Source organism: Bacillus rossius, chromosome 10, assembly GCF_032445375.1.
Source record: "Bacillus rossius redtenbacheri isolate Brsri chromosome 10, Brsri_v3, whole genome shotgun sequence".
NCBI lineage: Eukaryota > Metazoa > Arthropoda > Insecta > Phasmatodea > Bacillidae > Bacillus > Bacillus rossius.
In genome coordinates, this window is record NC_086337.1 from 43,933,678 (window position 1) to 43,947,072 (window position 13,395).

General features: G+C 39.0%; 1 protein-coding gene across 6 annotated transcripts in view; it reads left to right on the top strand.

Moving 5' to 3' along the window:
• The window catches only part of LOC134536044 (synaptotagmin-14), a 252,140-nt gene that overhangs the window by 222,596 nt on the left and 16,149 nt on the right, over nucleotides 1–13,395 (top strand). For 5 of the 6 annotated variants that reach the window (XM_063375563.1, XM_063375564.1, XM_063375565.1 and 2 more), the window contains 5 exons: nucleotides 351–557; nucleotides 3,622–3,730; nucleotides 5,593–5,750; nucleotides 9,599–9,762; nucleotides 12,335–12,476. In XM_063375563.1, the coding sequence (XP_063231633.1) occupies nucleotides 351–557; nucleotides 3,622–3,730; nucleotides 5,593–5,750; nucleotides 9,599–9,762; nucleotides 12,335–12,476 (780 nt within the window). The remainder of the gene's footprint in view (nucleotides 1–350; nucleotides 558–3,621; nucleotides 3,731–5,592; nucleotides 5,751–9,598; nucleotides 9,763–12,334; nucleotides 12,477–13,395) is intronic. The other variant, XM_063375567.1, reaches the window with a different exon arrangement.

A 13,395-nucleotide genomic window follows, 5' to 3' on the forward strand; every position in this document is an offset into this window, starting at 1 on the left:
TAACTTGTGATTCGAAACGTTATCGATCGAAAGTTCTCCACAATTGGCCGAAAGTCCTTGAGATTGGCGTCGAACCGATAGCGGAAGCAGCACAAAGGTACAATTATTTGAAATAATCAGTATGTATCACGGGAATGAATCCTCGTATTTTTTCCGGTCTCTACGGAAAGGAAAGTTTTTAACACGGTTGGCGAGGGGAAAAATATTCCGCCCCCATACCGTCGCGCTCCTGGAGCGGAGCCGGCGTTGTCGTCTGTTCTTCGCGATGGCGCAGTGCAGGCGCCGATAGTCGCTTCCCGCGACCGCCCGACGAGCGCGCTCGAGGACAGTGTTGTCACCGCTCAGGGCAGTGCGTCGTGACGCTGCCGCAGGAGCAGCTGTTCGACGTGACGGACCTGCAGAGCGAGTTCGGCGACCAGGAGAGCCACCTGGTGTCCCGGTGCGGACACCTCGAGGTGGCCTTCGCCTACGACGCGCCCATCCGGAAGATGACTGTCAGGGTGCTGCAGGCCAGGGACATCCCGGCCAAGGACCGGGGCGGCGCGTCGAACACGCAGGTTGGTGCGGGGTCTCGCTCTTCAGAAGGGGGGCGGTTTCCCCAAGGGCAGGGGCGCAACGATAGGGGGTGGGGGGAAAGGGTATGTTGCCCCCCCCCCCTCTGAAACAAAGAAAGTGCTGTGTAATCAATTTTTAGATGATAAAACTGCTTAGATAGCACCATTTTCCACCTTGAAATACAAATTTTCCCGGGGGAGGACCCCCCGAACTCCCCCGCTTCAAAAGGGGGGATCGATGATTCTTTATAAACAGGTATATTGCCCCCCCCCCCCTTTGGAAATTTAGTTGTTGCGCCCCTGCTGAGATGTGTAACATCTGACCTTGGTAACGAGCAAATTCATGTGTTCCCATGTCGCAAATACACTTAATAAAACAAATAACTCGGACACAAAATTTAACGTAGAATTCTTATATAAAAAAAAAGCTGAGCTTGATAAATGTACACCAAATACACTAGAGACTTAACACCGGACAGCTCCAAGAAATTTTGTGTGAAAACCTTGCGTTGTTGTCACGTCAGTCCGATAGATGGCAAACGGTATGCCCAGTATGAACAATGTATATCTGTTAATTACATATGGTATCAAATTATGGCGACAAAAATAAGTTTATTTTCTCTTGGAAAAACCTTTTTTTAATCATTGTCTTGTTAAAATTCATCAAACGGTTAGTACTTTCAAGTTTTACTTTGGCTTTGTGAAATTTACGCAATCCACCACAGATGGCAGCACCGTGGTTACACATTTCCGTTCTATTCACGAAATTACTCCTACCAAATGCCGTATACCGAGACCTAAGATGTTACACATCAAAAAATCTATCATTATTCACCAACAAAAGGAAAGAATTAGAAAGCGAACAGCAGGCAAAGTGGTTCTGTCCTCCCTCCCCCCACTCTTTTTTTACCTGAAATAAAATTCTGCATACACTCCTGGTGATTTCCTAACTTAACTTTGCATCTTTAATTTTCCATGCCGATAATTTAAGTTTATTCAATAATTTACAATTGTTAATAGTATATAAGGGGTTTAATCACTTCAATGCATTTTATTTTAATTTTTAGCCTTTAGGTCAATTTTTATTAAAACCCTAGGTTGAATTAAGAGCATGAAATTGTGTGGTATGGATTTTGAATTACAGTTTGTATGTAGTCTTTACTTTAAAACTTTTATTTTGAGGGTTTCATTCATGAATATATTAATTTTCGTTTTTCTTCCAATAATTCGGCCAATCTCTGGTTTCTAGGGTTTTACAGAAGTTATATTTAAAATTTATGTGACTAGTTGAGTCCCCCGGCATTACCTGGGCTAGACCCCTTTTTGGAGCTGATATTCCGAAAACCTTGTTCTCAGTTGATGACTATGTAATATAAAGAACATTACTGCTGAGTTTCAAGTTTGTAGGGGCATGTGCTTGAAATGAGGGAAATTTTGATGTTTTAATGCCCCCACAACTCCCTTTGGGGGAATTTATTTTCGTAAAATCAACAGTGCACCCTTAAAGTACGCAAGGATATTTCCTTCAATTTTTAAATCTCTAGGTCCATTGGTTTAGGCTGTGCGTTGTTTGTCAGACAGGGTACTTTTTTATAGGTATGGATCATTAACAGAAAATATATAGAAGCCATAGGTGTGCCCAGACATTTCCATTAGGGGGGGCCCTGCTAAATTTTTAAATCAGAAGCTGAATTTAGAATGTTAAATAGCCTAAATACATTCACTCATTGACTTGTTTATATTTTTGTGCAGTATCAACGAGATGTGTTTACTAGTTAATATTTATATCCGTATAATTTTAACAATCTTGAAAATATGTTTTTTTTTTTTTTTTTTTTTCCATAGACAATGTTTAAAGGGTACTTACACATTTCCCCCCCTCGAATTTCCAATAGCTTGGTCCAGATCTACCTTGAAATGAACTTCTTTTTAGTGAATGCAAACACAGCAATTCAGACAACAGAACTATAACAAACCTCTTAAAATATTTTATTTGCTTGGCCATTTTAAGGGACCTCATGTTTTAAATAAACTAAGGCGGCTGTATTTCCAGAATGATAAAATGTTTAAAAATATTGTTAATTAGCATGCTGCAACACTGAAACACAGTTTGAGTGTCACAGTGCCAGGAATATATGAATATTAACGAACGCATTAGAGAAAATGCCAATCTGAGTGATTAAATTAGGGGGGGCCATGGCCCACCTTGTAGGCACGCCTATGATAGAAGCATAATTTAGAATACTATCCCCTTAAAGGCCGTGCACCCTGTCAAACTTTCACTTCCAACATCTTCCAATAAAGTTGGTCAAATGATGTTATGGCACTACTGTAATCGTGTTTGTCAATTGAATGACTTGAGTAATAAAATATATTTTGTACCTATAGGTTTTAAAATATGTTAGATGTTTGACGGAATCAGCCAATCTCAGAATATTACTCGGCGAAAACATGTCTCGAAGAACCTTTAAAATGGCTTAGAACACAAGGTAGATTATAGTGGTTACAAAGGTAAAAATAATGTTAAAATGAATGTCGTATGTAAAAAAAAATAATTTTGAAAAAATGACCTTACTTTTAAACTTTAAGAATGAAGATAATTAATTTTGTTGTGTAATGAGCTAAAAAGATATATATTTAACACTGTTTCAAAAGTTAAAAAAATTCATAAAAAAAGTCAATCTTGCATCTAGCCCTCAAATGAATTATTTAAATTTAGGTTAATATGAAAAAGTTTTAGCCAGCTCAGTCGTATAACAAACTTTTATAGGGTGAAAAATATGTTCAACATGCTTGAAATTATCTGTCCCAACTTATTTGATGGCAAAAATCGAAAGTTGTGTAACTATAAGAGCCCAGAGTCTAACTAAGAATAAGCCTTTGAAGGCCGTCTACAATACACTGTAATTTTTTTTTTTTTTGTAAATGGAAGAGAAATATTCATGTCCACTTAAATATTCGTAAATTTGTACTGTTACTTGAAAACAACTGTGTCACTTGGAATAAGCTGCACTTCGTGCGTAGGGGACAAATGTTTTTTTATATATTTTTGTTCTTTCTGGGAAAGGTTCGTTTGCTGATGCTGCCCAGCAAGAAGCAGAAGCACAAGACCAAGATCAGACATGGCGACAACCCTCAGTTCATGGAGAGCTTTCTGCTGCACAGGGTGAACCCAGGTATGGATAACATCTAACAATAAATATTTTCATTATTTTTTTTTGGTAAGGCAGTGATTTTGAAGGATTTTGACGTGTATACGTCTTGTAAATCGGTATGCAAGTTTGACAATTGGAGTGTCACGAAAATAGGATAGATTTTGAAAAAATATAAAAAATAAACCGGGCTTAGTATGTTGGAAGTGTGTGTGTCTGTGTTTGTGTGTGTCTGTGTTTGTGTGTGTCTTGTGTTTGTGTGTGTCTTGTGTTTGTGTGTGTCTTGTGTTTGTGTGTGTCTTGTGTTTGTGTGTGTCTTGTGTTTGTGTGTGTCTTGTGTTTGTGTGTGTCTTGTGTTTGTGTGTGTCTTGTGTTTGTGTGTGTCTTGTGTTTGTGTGTGTCTTGTGTTTGTGTGTGTCTTGTGTTTTGTGTGTTTGTGGATGTGTGTTTGTGGATGTGTGTTTGTGTGTGTGTGTGTGATGTACATATGCGACATAATAAACAATGTTTGTATATTTACAGGTAACTGAGTAATAGTTTCTTGATCGTTCAGTTCCCGTTGACTTGTCTTCCTCGAGAGCAAATGTTGGACACGTGGCGTTTTACCAATTATAATCAAATGAAATTCTTTTAGTGCTGTAAATATAGTTACATATATAAACTTAAATTTGAAGAAAAAAATTTACGATGGAACAACTGCTGAGATGTAATCGCGAAGAACAGTGTAGAAAAAATTGCAATGTCGAGGCATGCGAGCGAATTCATACAATCGGAATCGCGAGGAAAAAAGATCTGAAGAATGTTCAGCCTGCGGCAGTTCCAAGCAAAGGTGCCACTCACCGGTCCCGTGCAGTGAGGGGAATAAAGATAAGATGGTGTCGCCCAGCCTAGTATGAGTGTAGGCATCAGTGATAGTAACCAGCCGTGGCAGATTACGATGTATTCACGTTATAAATTTGTGGCCGTTCTCCAACACAACCTACCCCAATATTTGATGTGCAGCAGTCTGCAAATTGAATGATTCGTTAATTGATGTAGCTGCTCTGGCAGTGGATGCTAGTGGCGGGTGCGGAAGACACGTGTGATTTGCGTCCAGAAATTAAAATGAAAACACTATTTACATTTCGTTATCACACAGTGCATTATTTAAAAAAAAAATTAAATGTTAAATTTCATGTCCATGTTTCAAATTGACTGAATATATACACACACAGTCATGTTATATATTTAACTAAATGAAGAGAGTAGAGAGAATCAAACAAGCAATGGGAATGGTGGTGGCTGGTTTTTCTTTATTTCTTTCAGAAATGTGCAAAATAGAAAAGTTTTTCAAATAATTAGTACGTATCAGAAATTTGACATGATGTAGGGGAAAGTAAGGGAAAAGTCGGGGAAATGTTATTACAGATATGTGCGGAAACCCTGCAGCTGCACTCAGCCAAATATTTTCTTACTCTTCTATGGTTAATTTTATTAAATTTTTTAATTTGTAACCATTAAAATATTTTCATTGACCCTCATGGGTATCTTTGTTCAGGTTTAATAATTTTTAAGGGCTTAAGGAAATTGTAGTATGACTCTTAACACTTTATTTAAAATTATAGTTTGCAATCTAAAGTAATTATTTCCAAAGACTTTTGAAATTTTTCCGTGACCTTTCCAAGGAATTTCCCTGACCACTTTTAAAACAACCTGACTTATGTTCAACATTTTCTGTATTGTCTACTCCAAACGTTGCAGCAATCATGCAAATGTAAATTTATATTGTGCTTTGTTCCATTTATTTGTGACGGTGCACCATTTATTTGTGACGGCGTACCATTTATTTGTGACGGCGTACCACAATAGCAATGGGATGCTGACGGAACTGTTGCGCTGGTTCGCAGAGGACGTGAACAGCATGGGGGTGAGGTTCCGGCTGTACGGCTGCGAGCGCATGCGGCGGGAGAGGATGATCGGGGAGTGCGTGGTCAGCTTCAGCTGCATCAACCTGGAGCTGGAGACGACCATGTGGCTGGCGCTGGAGCCTCGCGCCAACCTCACGGTCAGTGCCCTGCTCCTTACCTCCGCCTTTGAATATATATATACTGTATAGAAGTCGCGAGTGGATAGGATTTACTCTACGTTTTTCAGGAGCGTATGATGAGCAGCTTGGGAACTTCACCGCTGCAGGGCGCTGCCGTAACGCCCTGTATCGTCTTAGGTTGTTATTTACACGTTAGAGCACAGCACTGTCGCCCGCTGTCATTCCCCGCACCCCCAACCTATCATTCACTGCAGCTCAAGGTCGTTCAACGGGAGGGGGAAGGGGTGTTTGAAGAGTTCGACACTTGTCCGCTAGGGACCACCACAAGTCGATGCCCTAGAGATGGTGGCGATTGCGGCGGTGAATTAACCAGTTACCTCAAAACCGTATTAGAAATTTTAACCTGGGCTGGCGACTTCTATACAGTATATATATTCAAAGCCTCCGCCACCCCCCCCCCCCCCTCCCTTTACATTTCCTCTAGTGGCATGCACCTCTGCACTGGCCATTTAATACAGACTCACACAGGGGCGGCTCTAGGAAGACTTTCCTGAAGGAGCTGTCGTAAAAAAAAAAAGGCATTAAATAAGTCCGAGATTAGCCTTGGAATATTCACAAATTCTTGCATCTCAAATACTGAACCGTAATACTTGCTTACAACTTTCAATGAACGAAAATTTTTAAGTATTTTATGGTTCGTACCCTCTTTAGCAATCCGTATTTAAGGAGTTTTAAAGGACCCCTTTATTTCGTCACAATATTAAATAGTTAATGCACAAAAAATTAGTTATTTAATTTCTTAGAGATAAGCCCCTGTTGTCCGAAATGATCTCAGGAACACATCTGATTTAAGCATTGTCTTTATGAAATTTATACCCTATCATTTATATTTACATATACTTTATAAGTTCAGAGTAGAACAGTAAAAAATCTTTTAGTTTAAAGATGGGATACAAAATATGAAAAAAATAAAAAATGCTTTTTATTTCAAAATATAATCATGTGGCCCCAAATTCGCCAATTGTACTGAGCATTTACAAAACATTATCAGCCAAATCTGAAACACATGAACATAAAAATGCCCAAATTTATCCATTACTTGTAGGCCAGCGGTTTCCAAACAGTGGGTCGCAGAAGGGTTACAGGTGGGTCGCAACTCGATCCTAAAACTATCAGAAACCATCGAATAAACTATCAGAAAAGATAAGAAAAATTGAAACAAATCGAATTGTGTGCAAACACATATTTATTGTTAAATAAGTAACTATTTTGCTACAAAGTGCTTATATTTTGTCAACCAATTTCAAATCAAAACACAAATTGTTTATCAATAATAAATCGGTATCATAAAAAAAGTGTACATATATTTGCAATATTTTATGGTAAATTATATATACATAAGGAAGGGATACGATACAAATAAGGTTTTTTACTCCACCATGGAATGATGGACCGTGGAGGTATTCCTATAAGGAAAGGTGGGTCGCCAGCTGAAAAAGTTTGGGAACCACTGTTGTAGGCTATCAGTATTTATTAAGGAGTTTTTTTTAAGGATTATTGGTGAAATTTAGGGATTTATTAAGTACCTTAATCAATTTTGACAAATTGATGACCTTTAAGGATATTAAGGAAGCATATGGACCCTGTATTTGAATAAACATTAATATACCATCCATAATAAATTTTTAAAAATTAGAGGGCCCCCTCCCCCTAATTCTGGAGCTGTGCTTGGATGCACCTGTAAATTAATACTGTCATTAAACTGTAGTTCCCTATTTACGATACCTCTATATGTACTTGTATTGTGGACGTAATTTAATCAAATTTTAATTAGAACGTCAAATTTATTAAGTTATTTTTGCAAAACTATCATCAAAATTTAAGTTACAGGATGGCTTTAAAAAGTTGTTTTAAAGTATTTATTTTCTTGAAATATCATGGGCAGCCTTTTCTCAGAAGGATATGAGGTGTGTAAATTAGCACATAAAAAAAAAAATTTTTTATTGGAATAAATTATAATTAATTATTATGTTCCACAAAATAATTTCCTTGGGAAACCACACAGCGCTGGAAATGGTTCTTCCAATTCTCGTAGCAGCGCTGGTACAGCCTTCAACTGTCACTTACAGCCGTTTGAATGTTTTCAAGTGTTCAAAAATTACATCACTATGGGTGCATTTTCAATCTCGGGAAGAGGAAAAGTCGCAAGGATTCAAGTCCGGCGAATAAGGAGGCTGAGAAGCTACAGGAATTTTTTTATTGGCCAAAAACTTGTTCACTGAAGTTGCTGGGTAACAAGGCGCATTGTCGTGATGCAACATCCAGTTCTTGATGTTTGGTCTCACATGCATAACTTTTTTTTTTAAGGTTTTCAAAAACCTCTCTATAAAAGTGTAGATTGACTGTTTGCCCTTCAGGCACAAACTGTGAACAATTCCTGGGCTATCAAAAATTCAAATCAGCATGCATTTGATTTTCGACTTGCTCATTCTTGCTTTTTTTTTGGACTTTGGAAAGGTTGAATTCTGCCGTTCCATGCTATGGCACTTGGTTTCCGGGTCGTACTCAAAACACCCGCTTCTGGAAGCATCTACATGTACGGGTTTATATTATATCTTGTAGCCAAAGGAGAGCCTTTCCAAGATTTGTAGAAAAAAACATTTAACCGAATTTAATCCGACTTTCTTCTGTCTGGCTCGTTCTGTAATCCGGTTCCAATGTAGCTACTCAAGACAGGACAAAAGTGGCAGAGGATATTTAGAACAGTCGTCTTGCTGGTAGTCACACGATGGAGGCCATGTTGAGGTGCTCCACTAGCTAATATATATATTTTTAAATGCCTTATAAATGTGTTTATTTGCAGTGCATAATCGCAAACTAATATACACCTGTGCCTTATATGTGTAATGCGACTCTGGTAACTCAAATATTTATCGAATTGGAACAATGCTAACACAAAGCCTAGCACTGTGGCAGAAGTGTACACAAGGGGAGAGCTAGAGGGGATATATATGTGAACCATCCCCCCCCCCCCAAAAAAAAAAAAAGAATCCAGAAAAATTTATTATTCCCCACTAACAAATGGAAAGAATTTGAAAGCAAACGGTGAGAAAAGCAGTTTTGCCACTTCTCCTGAAATTAAATTCTGCCTACGCTCCTGCTTTGGGTGATTTACAACCTCAACAAGGCACTAGATGTGTCTGCCATGACAATTACTTTTTTTTTTTAATGTTTCTGCACATTGGCAAAATGAGCCGTGCAATGTTGGGCTCACACGTGTATGTATATCGATGGCTTAGAATGAAAACCTCGTATCTCAATTTTTGGACGAACATAGGTTTTTTTTATGTTTTTGGCTAGAAAACCTTGTATCTCACAGAATGTTGGGCTGAAAGAAATAAGATGTGCGTCCTACTGCTTTCTATCGGGATAAAAAGAAACCACATATCGCACCCTGAGTACAAGACTTTCGTAACTCAAAAAATTGAGTTTATGTGATATTTTTACCATAATCAGGAAAATATCATTATCTAGGCACTGCAAGACTATCGCAATATCATATTCACTTTTATGGGACTTATGGCAAATAATGTAATGTTGCACTCTGGAAAACATAATATAAGAATATGTATGTGCAAGACTATAGCATCTGAGTTGTGATAGTATTGCACTGATTTTTGAGTTGCGATAGTCTTGTACTCAGGGTGCGATGTATCAGTAGCACTCCACATTGTAGAGTTTTTTGTATCTGTGCTGTAAAATTTGCATTTTATGAGATACAAGGTTTTCACTCTTAGCCATCGATTATGTTTCTTCGTGCCGAGTCCTCTGCGAGTCCTAACCAAGTGTCTGTGCCCGGTCGGCAGCTGAACACGTCGGCGTCGGACCTGCTGAGCCTGGCTCGCAGCGACAGCACGGGCTCCACGCACAGCATGCAGCACGGCGGCGTGCCGGAGCTGCTGCTGGGGCTGGCCTACAACGGCACGACGGGCCGCCTCTCAGTCGAGGTCGTCAAGGGCAGCCACTTCCGGTGAGCCCCCGGCGGGCCCCTGCCCCCATCCCTCCCTCCCTCCCTTTTTTTCTTTTCTTTCAAACCAACAAAACGTCGGCTAACTTCTAAAACCTCGTATGTCCAGATTTTCCCAGTTTTTATATTCCGGATGCGTTTGGCATATTTTTTTTTTTTTCATTTTTTTTTTCCATAGTGCGTATGCTGATGAAACCTCGTAAGTCAACTCTACTTTAGTCTCTCTTCTATTCGCAAATTATGAAACCTCCGTGTCTTTGGTTTGTTCGAAACCGTGCTCCAAAAGCTCATAAGTTCTCCTGCAAAAATTGACTGAAATGGAGTTACGAGGTTTTAGAAGTAAGCCGACGAAAAACCAAAAATATTTTCCCGGCAACACCTCATATCGCCATCACCACGTACTAGTTCCAATGTTCAGAATATTTTTTTGATTCAACTTAGTTGGTAAATAGACTTATTTGCAGTCATTTCATTTTTAATACATTGCAAGAAGGTTAATACATGAAAAATGCCAGTTTTTGACGATACACAATGTACGTAATTTTTAATACAAATAATTCAGGTCATCTGCCCTCCACCATTTTTTTCTACATTTTTTATATAAAATTCTAATATTCAAGTAAATATGGTAAAAATTTACCCTGCCAGTTTAGCCCCCCCCCCCCCCCCCTCCTTCCCAAGATGCGGCGCCAGGGGCACAAGCCTCGTCTGCCCCCTTGTAGTTACGTCCCTGAGCCACAGGAGCACTGACAGGGCCGTCGGCCTGGGGGAAAATAATTTTGTCCACTACTATACAGAGTGATTCTAAATTTGATCGACAAACTTTGCCTGCATGTTCACCATAAAATTAGTTTGAAAAACATCTAATACGACCTACGGTCTAAAGTGCTTCCCAAAGTTCATATATGTTTGAAATTGGAGGTGAAACAACTTTTTTACTGCGAATAATAGAGAAAGTATATTAAATATAAAGTGATGTGTGTCTGGATTATGTTTAATTGAATTAAATTCTACAACCAACTCAAAATTTATTTCACGAAACAATTGGGATTAGCATCTTTGTTTTTCACATATTTTTGTGATCTGTAACTACCCCCAATTATTTAAATGAAATAATTTTGCGACTAACAAAATTTGTTAACAAAAAAAGCTTTACCTGAACACTTTTGGAGAGCAACCTTTCAAAAAGTGCAACTCTCTCTCTAACTTTAAATAATACAATGCAAACACAGCTATGTTTTGCACACTGTCAAATTGGCAGCAAAACAATGAAATTAGTTCTATGACTTGGTCTTACTGAAAATGCCATTTAACATATGGTATGTTGCTGAAATTTCTCTGTTTGCGAACTTTTGAGTTAGTTTTGGTGTAAAAATTACATGGTGACAATTTTCAGTTTCATGCAAGTGTGGGCCATGTGGAATTCGCCATATGGCAGGGATCCTAAAATGTTAAATATAATTCAAGATAGGTATTGGGTGTAAATACAGAAAATTCCATTTAAGAGAATTTCCTGCATAATAATATTTCAACATTTTATTAATATGTAGATGAATTTGTAATATTGTACCCTTTTAATAAGTTACCCCTTTTCATGTCTTGGTTTTTGAGTACCTACCTTAAATTTCATTTTAATCCTCTATAGAATTGAAATTCCAGTTTCGAGATTTGATGGTGAAATATGTAAATTATGTATGGTTTTTATTTTCTGAAGTTAAGTTTTTTTATTATTCTTGGAAAAATCCAAGAACAGAGCTTCATAAAAAATAAATTAGTAAAAAAATAATGTTGGAAATCACCGTGGGTGTAGATCTCAGGGGAGCCAGGGGCCCCGTCCTCCCTGGAATTAAGATGTCCCACACTGCGAAAAAGGGGGGGGAGGTGTGCTTGCGCTTGCAAAAGAATGATTTGAAACAACTTTGATATTTAAACTATTTAGTGGAAAACTTTCTGTATATTTAAAATGTTTTTCTGCTTATTGCACGCATAGGTATGTGTCTAAATATGGGCAGTATGGGCAGTATCGATGGATGACTTGTGTCAGTTAAAACCCCTTCCTCCCCCCCCTTTCGTCGAATGTGTGCGGCCCCTCCTTACTAAGCCTACAGATTACAGATTGGACCGTTTTAATCTGGTTTTTACTTTGGAAAGAGATTTAAATTGGAACTGTAGAGGACAGTGGAGACTGAAGATCACTATTTGGGATAATAGGAGCATTAGGGCTATGTCCATCAAGTACTTCAACATTTTCAGGAGCAGCATGATTACATCCCGTTTTTACAGAATCCAAAGATGCATCAGAAATTGAATAAAAATGGTCAGGAATCGCATCAGAATATAAAGGTCAGATTCCAGTCGCCTCAAATCCTCAAAAAGCATTACCAACAGTGTCAACCTTTTTTCATGCATTACCAATTGTTGTCCTGCTTGATATCTGGCCATATTCCGGCTTGGGTGCTGTCGCAACCACATGCTAGCCTCTTTGTTTTATCTTCCCTTCAGAGGTAATCACTGTTTACAACTGAGGTCTTCAATTAAATGTGAAATAACTGATTTTGTTCGTTCGTGATCCCAGGAACCTTGCGATGACGCGGCCGCCAGACACCTACGTGAAGCTCTGCATGGTTAGCAGCAGTGGGCAGGAGATGGCGCGCAGCAAGACTTCAATCAGACGCGGCCAGCCGAATCCGCTCTTCAAGGAGACTTTCATGTTTCAGGTGAGAAGACACCCTCTACCCCTCTCTTCCCTTTATCCTCCTCCTGTGTGTTAGTCACTTGGGGATCACTGTAGCAACGCTACGCGCTAGATTTCGTTGAGCCAGCTCGCAATGCCTGCTGCCGAGACGAGACATCAGTGGTTCAGGGACATAGCCATGGGGGTCAGGACCCGTCCCAACCAGGATTTCAGAGAGAGAAAAAAACACAGGCGAAGACAGGATAAGAAAATTATATCAACCAAGCTACATAAGGTAACAAGATTATTTTGGAAGGATATTGTAATCTTCAGTGGACTACAATCATGTGCTCCATTTGGTCATTAAAAAAAATAAACTCTTTACAAAATTATTTTGACAAGTTTGTTTACTGCAGATCTACTTCCCATTTTCACATAATCGCCATTCAGTTCCAAGCACCATTCGCAATGCTGCACCAGTTTCTTTAACCTCTCTGCATAGAAAAGAGAGAGGTGCTTTGCATACATGTACATATTTCATAAAATTAAAATTAAAAAAAAAAAAAAGGGCATTGCAATGCATTCTGGGCATTAGCTAGTTGCACCTGCGTAACACGCACGCACTCAACATGTACACACGCCAAAAAATCCTGTTATGACGCTGGCTGGACTTTCAACATCAGGTGCTATTTTATGCATCTGATGTTAATGCGATTCCGATGAGCTAGTTCCAGCTCGTAATATTGTATTACCTTTACCACTGGGCTGCCGGGTTTCCTTGCTCCACCTGAGACGTAGCTCAAGGTACTCCGACCACGAGTCAGGGTACGCAGTCGCCTATGATGTCTAAAAAGCGTGGAAGCTATGAAACCAAAACCGGACTGGATGATACCAGAAATAAAATAATATATTACTGCCCTGAGCATGTTTAGTCACACGAGATTTGCGGCATGACATGGACT